The 15253-nt window shown below is 35.4% G+C and overlaps 1 protein-coding gene across 2 annotated transcripts in view; it reads left to right on the top strand.

Moving 5' to 3' along the window:
• EMCN (endomucin) overlaps positions 1–15253 on the top strand; it is a 95466-nt gene that overhangs the window by 58544 nt on the left and 21669 nt on the right. For both annotated transcript variants that reach the window (XM_055342550.1, XM_055342549.1), the window contains one exon: positions 4136–4174. In XM_055342550.1, coding sequence (XP_055198525.1) covers positions 4136–4174 — 39 coding nt within the window. The remainder of the gene's footprint in view (positions 1–4135; positions 4175–15253) is intronic.

Genomic DNA, 15253 nt, shown 5'->3' on the forward strand with positions numbered 1-15253 from the left:
ATGCTATGCATCTCAATCTTTGGAAAACAGTAATTTATCAGGTCACTCAGCTTCAGTATTTCTTTTGCGAGTTGCACCATTTACCTATGTCACTTATTTGGGAACTTAGCCAGAACATTTCTTAAATGATATTTAAGTTGTTTGTATCATTTCTCTTGGCGGATACAAAAGGAATTCTCAGGATAACACAGTCTTAGTCGTACATAAGTCATGGTTTAGCCAAACCAGAAATACAAATTGACCCTTGACCTACATGGGAGGTGTTGACTCCCATGAGCAGTAGAAAGGTGCTTACTCCCTGAGCAGTAGAAAGAAAGTCCATGTAGAACTTTTGACCTCCCCAAAAGTTAATTACTAAGAGCCTTCTGTTGACCTTACAAGCAACATAAACCATCGATTAACATGTTTTGTGTGTCATATACTATAACCTCATAATGATGAAATCTAGAGAAAATAAAATGTTATTAAGGAAAACATAATAAAGAGAAAATACATTTAAAATACTATACTGTATTGAAAAGATTTGTGTATAAGAGGGTCCACACATTTCAAATCTGTGTTGTTCAGGGGTCAACTGTTTTATAATAGACTTGGCCAATGCCATATATATACGTGAATGATAAGAAAAACTTGAATTGGTCATAGTAAATTATTTTTAGGCAAATCAATAAAGAATTATATATGGAATATATATATGGGAATGGCTGTATATATTCTTTCTCTTTTCCTGTTAATAATATGTTCTACACACAACCATATACAGTTATATATGCATATATAGATAGGAATGCAATATCCTTTGTAAGTTGGTATTTAGCAAAGTTATTTGTTGTATTGCTGTTTAAGCTTTCTGTTTTAAAAGCTAATTGAGTAGGAATTCCTGGGTGGCTCAGTGGTTGAGTGTCTGCCTTCAGCTCAGGTTGTGATCCCAGGGTCCTGGGATCAGTTCTGCATCAGGCTCCCTACAAGGTACCTGATTCTCCCTCTGCCTATGTTTCTGTCTCTCTCTCTCTTTGTCTCTCATGAATACATAAATAAGATCTTAAGAATAAATAAATACTAATTGAGTAAAGTTTAGCTTTAGTTTAATGTGGATGAAACTTTAGAAATTTAGAAGTTTGTTTGCATTTCATAAGACTTCCAGAATCAAACACAATGCACAGATTATAAGTTGCCAACCACCCTAAGGTTTCGGTCTTTACTAAATATCTAAGTTTGAGAATAGCTTAACAGAATGCACTACACTCATTTGCTGTCTGATTTTATTCACTTTACTATAGATCAGAGCTTAGACTTTCCTCAGAACATGTGCTTTATGAAAGTTATAAGTAAAACTCAGGAATAATCTCAAATATCTTCACATTTCATTAATTCACACTTAACCCATGTTCCATAGCATTCATCTTTATTAAGCTTTTATATCGATGAACTGAGTTAAAATTTGAAATGCCAAATGAAAACACTTTATTGTCTTCAAAATAATATTTCTGATTTCAGACCAAAAAAAGTATATATATATATATATATATATATATATATATATATATATATATACCAGTTTTGATTAAATATTTAAGATTTGAGCAGAATTTTGTCCTCAGAATAACAATATATGCATTAACATATGAAAGTCTGGATTTCTGAGTACACTCAATATAAGGGTTTTGAATTGGTATATATTATTATTATTTTAAGATTCAGCTAAACCTTAAGGCATAGTTATTTTTCTTTAAATAACATGTCCCTCTAAAATTATTATGCATTTCTAAAGGTTGATATAAAAAACCTCAAAGAATAGTCAGAAGGTTTTGTCTGATACAAGTTTAAAATTTTTTCACTCTTAATGAAGTCTATCAGCAAGAAAGGTTATGACCTGATATTAATACCAAGAGGAACAAAGGGTTCTGATTTTCTTTGTATCCTAATTCTCTAGCAGCTGATAAATATTTTAAGTGCATCTTCCATATCCAGCATTATTCATGTTCAAAAGTATTTTAACTAGTTATCAAAATAGAAATTAATTACATAGGCTTTCCTTGCAGAGTAGTTTATTGGATTGAAAAGCTGTGTTTTTTAGGAGAAGAGGATGGACATTAGAATGGACAGACTTGATTTATAGTCATTGTCTCCATCTTGAGAAAGTAGTTTCACTTTTCTCAGCTAATATTTGTAGATCTGTGGAGAGGGAATGGAATGATGTCTTCCTTGCAGACATCAGCAAATAATATATAGAACTGATCAAAAGAGTTTCCTTTAAAAATGGTAGCTATCATTATCCAACTAGCAGTTTTAAATAAAATCTTTCTTTTTCCTCGAAAATTGAATTCAGGAAAGTAGAATTTGTCTTATTTATTATTATTCTTATTTTCTATCCTCATTCATTCCATGTTTTTACTAGAGACCTGGTGGTAGGTACTGGAATTGTGGCTCTGAATAAAACAAGTAATCTCTGTCCTCACAGAACTACATTCCACTGACAACAAACACACTAAAAATAATAATAATAAATAAATAAATAAATGTTGCTATAGTAATAAAAGTACTGTTGAGCAAATGAAGCCAAGTGGTAGACTGGTTTGAAGAGAAAGAAGGAAACCACTGTAGGTGAGGTTGTTGAAGAGACATCTGAGCAGAGTCATGAAAGATAGAAGGAAACCAGAGTATAGGCTGGGAGGACCAAGGCATAGGGAAGAGCAAGCAGAGAAGCCCAAAGCAGGAATGACCCCATGATGTTATCTACCAGAGTGAAATGATTAGAAACAAAATGGGGAGCAAGGAAAGGGGCCATAGCCTATAAAGACTTACCAGCCACAGTGAAAGGAATAGGGAACCATATTAGATCAGTGAAGTTTAAATTTAAATAGATTTTTCTAGGTGGTATTGGAGGGAGAGAGGTGAATACTAGATGAACAGCAGCCAATTAAGTAGTGAGTATACTTGGAATATATTTTGAACCTAGAGCCCATAGGGGTGAAAAAATGGAGAATCAAGAAAGGCCACTACTTTTTGGTTTGTGCAGCCAGGGGACAACTGTACCATGCCCTGAACCAAGAAAGCACAAGAAGAGGCAGATTCAAGGATATCAGTCAGGAGTTCTGTTTTAAGCATCTTTAAATTAGAGATGCTGATAGACAGTCAAGTGAACACACAAAGAAGGCAAATGGATTTTTTTTTGAGAGAGAGAGAGAGAGAAAATGAGCATGCACAGGGTCAGAGGGTCAGAGAGAGAGAATCTTAAGTGGACTCCACATCCAGCACAGAGCCCAACCTGGGCCTCCATCTCACTACCCTGAGATTACGACCTGAGCTGAAATCAAGGCTTAACCTGAACTGACCCACCCAGTTTCAGTGGCAAATGGATATTTTAAACTATCATTAGTGGGCTTCTCTTTGTTTTAAAATCATTTTCTATATTTTTCACATGATAGATTTTATTCATGGTGCATATACTCAGTTGTTGAAGTGATCTTTGATTATAATTTTCTCAAGTAATTTTACTGTAGAAAGCTCATCTGAATCATATTTACTTTAAAGGAATTCCCTAGGTTTGAGAGGTATCTGTCTGAACTTTCCTGAAACTTTCTTAGGTCAGGAGAGGTGTCATACTTTAGTGGCACTATGACACATGGCAGTGCCACTCAACAAGCCCCTTCCAAAGGAACTGTAGTTGTCTGCATCATCCTGGTTTATTTAGGATGTGAAGTTGGACCAGATGCTCTAAAACAGGATTCAGCAAACTATGGCCCAAAGGCCCAGTCCAGCACCCCACCTATTTTTCTAACTAGAACTTCTTTGGAATACAGCCATACCTCCTCTTTAGGTATTATGTGTGCTATATTCACACTGTAATAGCAAAGTTGAATAGTTGCTCCAAGAGACTTATGACCCACCAAGCCTAAAACTTTATTGTTTGGCCCTTTAAGAAAAAATAGGCTGAGTTTGCTCTTAAGTTTTTTCTAATCATGCTTTTAAGTTTTTCTAATCATGAAGCCTGTGTGATTTTATGATTTGAAGAAAACTGAATTGGAAATGAAGTAGGATCTATATCCATTTACTACCCATAACAATTGTCATAGCAGATCTGATATCCAATATCTACCTTTAGTGATTTTCTTTTCCTTTCTTTCCTCTAAAGCTGAGAATCAGAGTTTGATCAAGTCAAAAGAAACACCAGGTAAGTTAATTTTTTTCTCTCTGAGAATATTCATGAATAAAATCCCCAAACTGAGATAAAGGAGATCAGTCAGTGTGATGGCAGGGAGAAATAGTACAAAGGAAAATATGACATGGCAACTAAAATATCTAGGAGAATCTGAATTAAAAAAAAAAAAATGCAGACCATAACAGTGGATGTGCCGGAATGCTCTGTGGCAAGATTGAGTGGAACCAGCCCTGGTAAATGCATGAAGCCTGTGGACATGTCTTCTGCCCCAAACCTGCTGTTCCTGGTCTGTTTTGGAGACTGATCTGTCCTCTCACAGAAGTATAGTATGTCTGTGACTCTCTTCTCTGTGCTTCCCCTCATAGCCTGATCCTGGCAGCCTGAAAGTCGATGTTATAAGCTACAGTTAATAGCCTAAAATATTATCACGCCAAAAAGTGCTCATGTTTTGTTATCCTAGGTTTTAAACTGAATAAATTGAGGGTGATGGCACAATAGAAATTGAAAAAGATCATTGGGCTGGGGAAAATGGTACCATTGAGTTTTTTCTGTTGTTTTGAAATTGTAACTACTTGGGAGACTTTTATCTTTCTACATCCTACCTCGTACTTTTATAAATGACAAATCTCTTAGGTTCTCAATCTTGGTCAGTTCTGGTATACATAAAAATGAGAAATATATGAAACAAATTTAGAAAATCTTGTAACCTAAAAAAGTCAGAAAAATAAAGCCATGAAAATTATGACCAACTTCATTTTCATAGCAATAGACTAATCATCATAGTCTACCTTCTGCATCATGTGTTCGAGAAACTCAAAATTGAAATGATTATGCTGTAGACTTTTAATTAGTAATCTTCTATGCAATATATCTCATGAATAAAGAAGTTATTTTTATATCAATTCTCTTTATTTCACCTCATCACTATTTTTTTTTATTCTTTTCATTTACATAGTCTAGAAATACACTAGAAAAAACACTGAGAAAAACAAAACAAAACAAAACAAAACAAAAAACAGTGCATCCAAGCAAACAAGGCAGCTTTGCTTTGAATGATGGTTTGCACTGTTCTGGAGAAGTCCTTACTTTATGCTTCATGGACTGGTTATCCAGGGGAAGTCACAGATGGAAGAAAATTGAGAAGCTGCCAAAATCAACAGCTCCTTTAAGGAGGGATTGAAGCATCCTTTAAGAGATAAATTACAAAATGCCAGCTCTAACTATAGTTGATTTTTAACTATTATAAAAAGTCCATTTACATTATTTAAATTTTGAGTTATAGAAATTAATTCCTCTAAGACAGATAATAAACCCATCATTGATTTGAACAGTGGATTAAAAAGAAGTGAAACTGATTTTATAAACTATGAGAAAAGTCAGTCTTTAACTTCTGTGATACATGTTCTGGGTAAACACTAAATTCAGACTCACTCAAAAAAAAAAAAAGCATAATGACAAAGTAGCCATTATACATCTGTTGACAACTGTAATCATTTATCCAGTAATTTGTTTATTATCAAAGACGGTCAAATATCAAATCTGTGAAAGACACACATAGGACCAAGAATAGGCATATTATAGAAAGAAAGAAATAGCCATTATACATCTGTTGACAACTGTAATCATTTATCCAGTAATTTGTTTATTATCAAAGATGGTCAAATATCAAATCTGTGAAAGACACACATAGGACCAAGAATAGGCATATTATAGAAAGAAAGAAATAATTAGCATTTATTTTTTAAGTAGAAGTTGAGGCAAAATCCTAGCCCACAGAAGTATTACTAGCACTGCTTCCTTTTCATAAATATGAGCTAATATGCATTTAGCCTTTGATTACATCACATATAGTTCTCACATTTGGCAATTTTTTTCATATTATGTATCCCTCTTTCATTTTCTTGGAAAAATTATGTTTTTACTACTGACCCCAAAAAATATTATTAAGGGTATAGAAATTGATGATTGTTTTACGTAAAAATTTGGGGGGAATTCAAAATAAGTAAAAACAACTATAAATAAAGCATCAATTATAAGAAATTGTACATAGATATGATGTCTAACAGTATATAAAAAAGAAAGCTAATCATAGAAATAGGGAAATGATTGATCAAGGTCTGAAGATATGTAGATATATTCCATTCAACTGAGGATAGGTAGTATGAGTGGATAGTTGTATTTAACAATGCAAGGCATGAAGAATTTATGCCCAATGTCTGAAGTATGTGGGAAAGACAAACTTCAATCATTCACTGTAGCATATATAGTAAGACCACAAATTTAGTCTAAACTTAGTCTAAATACACAGAACCATATAGTCAACCAACCACCACTAGCCCAGGGATTTAATAAATAGTCCTTTTGTTCCATTACATGTGACACTACCTAAGAGTTATGAGTGATACATGGAGCTGGCCATTAAGGGTTACCAAGGAAGACTAGTTAGCATGGTAAAAACCAAAATAAATAAATAAATAGATAGATAGATAGATAAATAAATAAATATAAAAACCACACACAAAACTGTAATAACTCTAGTAGCCATATAGGTCTACAATGATGTGTTATAGACAAACTTCAAACTTCTTAACCTTAGGTTAAGATTGGAGGAGGGCAGATTCCCACCCCCCCCCTCCTTTAGCATTGCTTGTGTTATGTATCAGATTTAGGAAAGCAGTTTAAGGAAGAGGAGGAAAAGACTCACAAAAGAAATGACTTTCTAGCTTCCAGCCTACTCATTTTTCTAGCTCTGAGTTCAGAGCTAATGAGGAAATGCAAAGAAAAAGTGATGCAAGGCTATTTATTCCCTAGAGATATATGCAGGAATCATATGGCCTTCACAACAATTTTAAGCAATGATGGAATTCACTTTTCTTCAGCCTTATCATTTTTCCACAGACAAGCAGAGCTAATAATGTGTCCTTGAAAATGAGACTCTTGATTTCTTTGATACAAGACCTTAGATTTGAAGAAAAATGGACCAATGTGCCTCAGTGTATTGGGAAAGAAATAAACCATTTGCCCTCAATTTTCTGGAAAATACAACTATATTACTCAGAGTTCTCCAGAGAAAATATATATATATATATATATATATATATATATATATATATATATATGCATAAAGATTTATTATAAGGAATTGGCTCATGTATTTTGAAAGCTGAGAAGTCCCAAGATCTGCAGCCAGCAGGCTGGAAGCCTGGAGACCCAGGAGAGAGTATTGTGTAGTTCCAGTCCAAGGCCTGAGAACCAAAAACGCCAATGGTGTAAGTTCCAGACTGAAAGCCAGAAGGCTGGGGACCCAGAAAGAGCCAATATTTCAATTTGAGTCCAAATGCAAGGAAAGATCAATGTCCCAGTTCAAGGCAATCAGGTAGGAAGAGTTTATTCTTTACTCCTTACTTCTTACTGAAGGAGAGTCAGCCTGTTTATTCCATTCAGGTCTTCAACTGATTGGATGAGAGCCATCCACATTGGAGGGCAATCTGCTTTACTTTATTCAGTCTACTGATTCACATGTTAAATCATCCAAAAAATACACTCACAGACACATTCAGACTAATGCTTGGCCAAATATCTGGGAATCCTATGGCCAAGTCAAGTTGACATATAAAATTAATCATTGCAACAACATTCCAATCACAAGTGATCAGCACAACTTGTGAACGATTTCATTGTAACCATCCTCTTTACTTTAACTGTGTTTCACAACCTCAACTGCATTATAGACATTAATTTTGATGGAAAATTTGAAGCCAGAACAGACATTACAGGTCTTACCAAACCTGACCACTGACCTTTGGAAAGGAGAATGCTCCATCCTGGCATTTTCATTGTGCTCAACATTCTATGTAATGGCTGAGAGTTGGTTGCTGACCTCTAGGAATTCATATGATGTGAAGCATCAGTCCTTTTATACAGAAGGTTACTTATCTGAGTATTCTAACTTTGAATGACAGAATATTGGCACAATGGTTCAGTTGGAATCCATTCAAGCTAGAAATACACCTGTAGCAAAGCAATATCTAGAGGTTTATTGTTTCTTTTTAACTTGGAAATTTTATAATGTTTAAAAGATTAGTTGAGAATAAAAGGAGTCACTAATGGAAGATGTCAATACTGATGTGGTAGGGTGTGACATAAACTTTCACTTAGGAAATTGTATAAATCTGGGTATAGCTAAGTGATTTCTCCTCTAGTTCAAGAAATCGGCTGAGTCTCCAGGAGAGGCTTGTGCCTCTGTAGTCTACATGGAAGGTCATAAGAGCTTACAGTCTCAACTGATTAGCTACCCAGCATCCACTTTAAGAACCAATAAACTTCAATGTTAATACTAATGGTATGTACCTTATAAACTCTACAGTGTGCTTTATTTGATATATTAGGAATAATTCTCTCAGTCTCCTTGTATGTATCTGCATGGTCTGGTTTGGCCTCTTGAAGGAAGGTGTTTATGGTTTGCCTTGATGGAAAGAAGTTTGTCTGGATTGGGTCTAAATTGAAAGAGGCTATGTTTTATGTGACAAGAATAAGAGGCATGAAGTTGTAACTCATTCCTGCTGACATGCAGCAGCAGGCAGCATAAAGTCATGTTTGACAGCACAGACTCTAGAGCCTGCATTCAAATCCTGATTCTGCTACCTACTTGCTGTGTGACTTTGGGCAAATTATTTAATCTCCCTGGGCTTCAGTTTCCACTTTGTAAAATGCAAATATTTACAATGTAATAATTGAATGAGTTAATATTTGTAAAACACTTAGAATAGTGCCCGACACATAGAATTCCAAAAGGGTTTGAAAATAAAAGCCTATTTAATGTTTTCATGCCCATATTTTGAAATGCTTACCCTCATACTCTCAGAGCTGACACAGTTACATACTGTAAAACTTTCCGGTGTGTTCAGGTCATATTATCCAGATTGTGAATTTAAGGTAAGATAATGTATCTGTGTTAGGAGAAGGGTAAGAACATTCTAAACCTTTAGAATGCTGAGAAAATATTTCATTGATTTCATTGATAATGGTACCATCAACAAGTAAGATGAACTTAACTCACTTAAAATTTGTTGATTTCATGATATACTGAAAAGGGAAGAGAAAAACTTCTGAGTCCTACTTGGTTTACGTCTTAGTTCTACTTACTGTCAGATGTATTACCTTGTGTCTCCAAGTCACAATATCTCTCATGTTTAAAACACAATATTAAAAATGTTTCAGAATAAGATGATTAACACAGTGCCTCATTCATTCTTTGTATATTGTGTACAATATGTATATTGTATAATTTCCAGCTTTCTGGAAATTAATAACTATTCATATTCAAATCACAAAAAATACATCTTTCTTCAATATGTAATTCTACAAAGTTACATAAAGTAAATAAATCTCCATTCACAGTTATCACTGGGTTAGAAGATTCTGTTACCCAAGGTTAGTCACATTGATAACTCAAAGCAAAGGGAAGAAATTTGAGATAAAACTCTTTTTTTTTTTTTTTTTTTTTTGCATTGTTTTAAGAGTACACCAAAGTCAGGGCCCCTGAGTGGTTTAGCTGGTTAAATGTTTGGCTTCAGCTCATGTCATGATCTTGGGGTCCTGGGATGGAGCCTCACGTTGGGGCTCAGCAGGGAGTCTGCTTCTCTCTCTCTCCCTGTCCCTACTCCATCTTGTGCACATGCACACTCTCTCTCAAATAAATAAATAAATAAATAAGATCTTTTTAAAAAAGTACAGCAAGATCAGAAAGGTAAGTTCTGATGAGAACAGAGAACTTTCCTTTCGATATTTTGCCCATTAAGTAGACAGGGCATGCCGTCATAGGTGAAAATTCATTCTAGCTATGACAAAATCTTGATTGAAAGGAACCTTGACAAGAATCCAGAATCTTAAAGCTAGAAGAGACATCAGGGATCATATCAGCATATCCCCCCAACCCCGACCAAAACACAGAATGGCACCAACTATACTTGTAGCATTTGTTGTCTGAACCCTTGTATGCCAATTACTTATAGAATAAGCCATTTTTCTCTGATAATAAAGCCTAGAGTAGACTGCCTTTCCCTGAGTGTCAAGATGCTCAGAATCAATTCTTACAAGAATATCAGAAACTGTATTAATGTTTGGCATTAACTCTTAGAAGGAGCCTGTTTGTTTCATCCATTTGCATTGGTTCTGATTTCCTATTTCTATTGTATTCAACTTGCGGTATAAATCATTGCTTAAGCCCACAGATCCTTTTTGTTAAGAGTTAGCTCATAAGTAAAATTCAATAAGCAATAACAGAGTCTCTCTTATTTTAATCCCTGACATATTGTTTTGCCTTATTCTTTATTTCTTGTTTCACATCTGTCCGCTTTGGGCTATGCTCCCCACCTTCAACTAGAATGTATGTTCCTTAAATGCAGTAACTACCTCTTTTCCTCTATTTCTTTCAATGTCTCCTGTTGGACTGGTGTAGGTATCTATTTTTTTCTTATAGTAGAATGAATGAAAATATTAATAGTACAATGATCTTAAACATATTCCTGTCCAAATATGAAGACACAAAAGGTATGCTCCTTAATTCATGTCATCTTTAACATTAGTGACTTCTGCCAAAAAGTTTGTTTATCTATAAAGCAAAGACTTATGGACTCTACTTCCAGACACTGTCCTAACATTTGGGAAACATCAATGAGCAAAATATTATCCTTTCCCTCAAAGGTCTTAGATGAGAAAGATAGAATGCACAGCGGTGTAGGAAAGAGGAATCACAAGTGCCAGAGAGGTGAAGAAAGGTGGGGACCAGTTTGCAGGACTGAAAAAGGTGGTCAGGGTAAGCTTTCCTAAAAAAGATTTTAATAAATACAAGGAAGTGAGCAAACCAACACACGGAGGAAGAGCACCCAGGCAGAGCTAGAACATGAGGAGAGGCCCTGTGTGTTGCATTGCCTGCGCTGAGGAAGTGGGGCAGGAAATTTGCCAGGCAGATTGCCTAGAGTTTGGAGGGTTATCACAAGGACTTTGGCTTTTTTATAAGTGGAATGGGGAATGTTGGGCATCTTGAGAAAGTAGTGACATGATATGTCTCATATTTTATGAATATAAATCTGAGAGCTAAAGAGAAGACTGCCAGATGAAGCAAAGATACTTTGGAAATTTTCCAGGATAGAGATGATATTAGCTCAGACCAGGGTAGTCACAGGGTAGGTCGCATGAAGTCCCCAAATTCTGTTTATATTTCAGAGGTGATACCAATAGATATTCCTAGTGATCCTGCATGTGGGATAGGATGGAAAAGATGGGGGCAAAAATAGCCATGAGGTCTTTGGCTTGACGGGTTGGAAGGACTGATTGCCAAATGGGAAGGCTGCAGATAAAGCAGAAGTTCAAGTTTGGACATGTTGAATTTAAGGTGTTTGTTATTTGCTGTGTAAGTATGTGGCTTTATGAATCTGGTGTTTAAGAATGAGATCTGGGCTGGAAATACGAGTTCAGGGATCATTGGATTGATTTAAGCCTTGAAACAGAATGAGATCATCAAAGAAATTACTGTAGTTGGAGATAAGGACCAAGTATTAAGCCTCAGGACCCTCCAGGAGGGTCTACAACTCAGAGAAAGAAGGAGGAACCAGCCAGAGACCAGAGAATAAACCATAAACTGTGTTCCTACTGGAAGCCACATGAAGGAAAGCTGTTAAGAAGCAGTGAATGATTTATTGTGTCAAAGGCTAAAAAGTTATTTTTAAAAATGAGACATGAATCCATCAAATTGCAATTAAACAAGAGTCCCAATTATTGATAAAAAATGGGAAATGATCATTCAATTCAATTGAGTTTAGCCCCTTGGGTAGTTCTTTAAGTATCCATATATTAGAAAATAATGTAGACAACATATAAGAAATAAAAATAGAATATGTCTTTCTCATATAGAATGTCTTATCCTCTACTGCCATTCACACTTTCCTCCCATTAATATCTATGTATCTTATATACTCTCCTCTAAGAGAGCAACAGAGACTCCTCCAGCCTGAGTTTCTCTTCGGAGGAGTTTCTGGCTCCCAGGAACAGGACTGCTTTCATATCTTTACTAAGCTCAGTCATTGGCTGAGAGCAGCCTGGGGGAGGCATGGCATCAGCAAGAACACAGTGATGAATTTCAGAAAGCAAGTGGGGAAGCTTGGTCAGTTACACTGCCCATAGTTGGAGTTTTCTGAGGCTCATTCTTATGGCCACTAAAGTGGCCCTGGACATCAATAGGTCTTCTGTCTTTCTATAGCCCAATGATTTATCAAATAATTGGTTTATATCAACTGTCAGATGCAGTGGGGTAAATTTGGATACACATTATCACAAAGAATTTGGTTCTAAGGGTCTCTACCTCAAACATTCTGCTCCAAGTTTTGGGCTGAAGCTTGTAAACTGGGTTTAAATTATGACACAACATATCTGCAATTAAATAATCATTATAATCACCAAAAGTCAGGGTCCCACAGTAAATCTATGTCATCTAAGAGTGCTATATACACCAATTATTCCAGTTTCTGGTTAGAGAAAATAAGTGTCCAAAAACATGAAGGTGTCTGAATAGTCTATTGCATACATTAAGAATTTTTGAGAAAATGGAACACGTTGACTTTGGTTGAAAAGTACAACTCTTTAGAGGCCTAATCACAATATATTTTAAAATAATATAAAATCATATAATAATAAAATATTATTATAAAATAATACAAATATATTAGTATCAAGTACTTTTCTAAACCATTTAAATTTAAGCATACTCATTTAACTTTACAACACTATGATATAGAACTATTAAAATCACCATTTGTATATGTGGGAGCTCAAGCAGAAAGAGGTTAAGTGACTTGCCTGGCATTCTACAGGAAACAAGTTCTATATTCACACTTGAAGCCATGAACTCTGACTTCAGAATCATGCTTTTAACTACTCCACTGTACTTCTCCTGTATCTCCTCTGCCGATGCTGTTTCAGTAGTAATGTAGCATAATAGAATCTCAACAAAATCCATAGAGATCATGAGCTCTGAACACATCATGGATGCTTATGTCTTAGTCACAGAAAGAATTCCATTAGGGTTGTAACTTATGAATTAAGCCAAGAATAATAATTTCATCAATATGAGCATGATAGTAGACAGGATTTCTCAAACTGTGAGTTAATTTCCAAAAGAAATTCATGACCACTACTGGAAAAATTAAATAAAAGAAAACAAAATACTAGAAGGGATTACATGTGATAGAGGTAAAGTGTGTGTGTGTGTGTGTGTGTGTGTGTGTGTGTGTGTGTGTGTAAATATACTGGATTCAGAAATGATTGTTTAAAGACTTATCTGAGAGAGAGAGAGGGAGAGAGAGCATGAGTGGGAGAAGGGGTAGAGGGACAGGGAAATAGAATCTGAAGCACTGCTGAGCACTGAGCCCAACTCATGAGTCGTGGGGCTGGATCCAATGACCCATGAGATCACGACCTGAGCCGAAATCAAGGGTTGGATGCTCAACCGACTGGGCCTCCCAAGTGCCCCCAGAAATTATTTATTAATTGAAGGTTGCAGTTAAAAGAAAACAAAAATTTTAAAATGTTTGTCCAAGGAGTGAATAAATTCTTTCAAGAGCCATTAACTCCATTGCCAACCCTATGGATCATTAGCACTAACAGCTGGCACTGTACAATCAACATGTTTTAAGTAGGAAAGTTTGGAGTTTTATCTAAACCACATAAGTTATATTCAGAGTTGTAGCCACTTAGCTTGTCTATGAGAAGGTAATAAGATAGGATATGGAGTCTTGAAAATTAACCCTCGGGATATCCCAGGTGGATTAATGTCACTGGTAACTTAATCAGCCATCTTGTTCTCTACCAACACAATCAAAAGAGCAACGTTCTCACTAAAACACTTGACACAAGAAAAAGCAGCTAAAAGTACCCAAGGTTTCAGCTAGTTCCCACACTTTCATTTAATATTTCTTTTTCTGCTGTTTAGTGCACTAGCCTGACATTTTCCTTTGTTCTTATGGGCATATATCTAGCTTCCTCCCACAGATTTCTTGCATGGCAAGAACGGTACAGACTCTAAACATTATTCTTCCCCCACAGATGTCAAAAATGCATGAGCATGCAGTGCGTGCTGGGCTGTGGGTGGCTAAGAGGGAAAGATCCAAGGCAGTCATAGGCAATATCAATTTCTTTGATGCAATTATACACGTCCTCAATACTCCTAAGGGGGCCATAATTATAAGCGATGCCTCTTGGTTCAGCCAAGCAGCCAGCTCCATTTCACTGTATACCCACTGCAGTTAGAGCTCCATGTGGAGTATGATGGGAGTTACGGCCTTCACACTGCAGGAACTTAAACTTTAGCAGTGAGACAAGGCAAACAGGTGTGATCAAAGGAAATGACTTTAAACAACATTGTTTGAAAAATAATTCTTTTTCGAAATCATTCTAAATAACAAACTGTGCTTTATCCCAAGTTCACAAGAATAAATACTATGAGCTCCTAAGACATTTAAATATTGGTATTTCCTTGCAACTTATTGAGAGTGGATTTTGAATAATATATTTTTATTTAAATTTTTGTTTCAGTCCTTCTGACTGAAGATGGCAGATGTTAACTTAAGCAAACAAATTAATAATGATGATTAACTTAAAATTAACATTTTCTGTGGAAGAAAATGTGCATTTATGCCTGTTTTAAGTATGTGTGTTGGAGAAAATTTCTCTATTCCCCAAAATTATAATATCTGAAATGAAAGTACTGCTTTTGAATAGATTTGCATCCCATAAGAATTTCATGCAGCAGATGATACAGGCTACAGTGAAGGATAAGAAACTTACTCAAGCTTTCTAGCCAGTTCTTAAAGATATGATACTGATACCCAGGTTTTGTGATTCTAAATTTAATCATCTTTACAGGAAATATAGATGAACTTATGATTTAGTGTATAATTGTATGCATCCTATTATTCAACAATAAACAGTTTTTACAGGTCCTCAGAAATGCAAGCTGTTAAAATGTAATTTCTGCAAAGAAATTCAGTAAGAAGAATCAATACCCTCATCTGACTGGATTTGTGATTTTCCTAC

The sequence above is a fragment of the Nyctereutes procyonoides genome, unplaced genomic scaffold, assembly GCF_905146905.1.
Source record: "Nyctereutes procyonoides isolate TBG_1078 unplaced genomic scaffold, NYPRO_anot_genome, whole genome shotgun sequence".
NCBI lineage: Eukaryota > Metazoa > Chordata > Mammalia > Carnivora > Canidae > Nyctereutes > Nyctereutes procyonoides.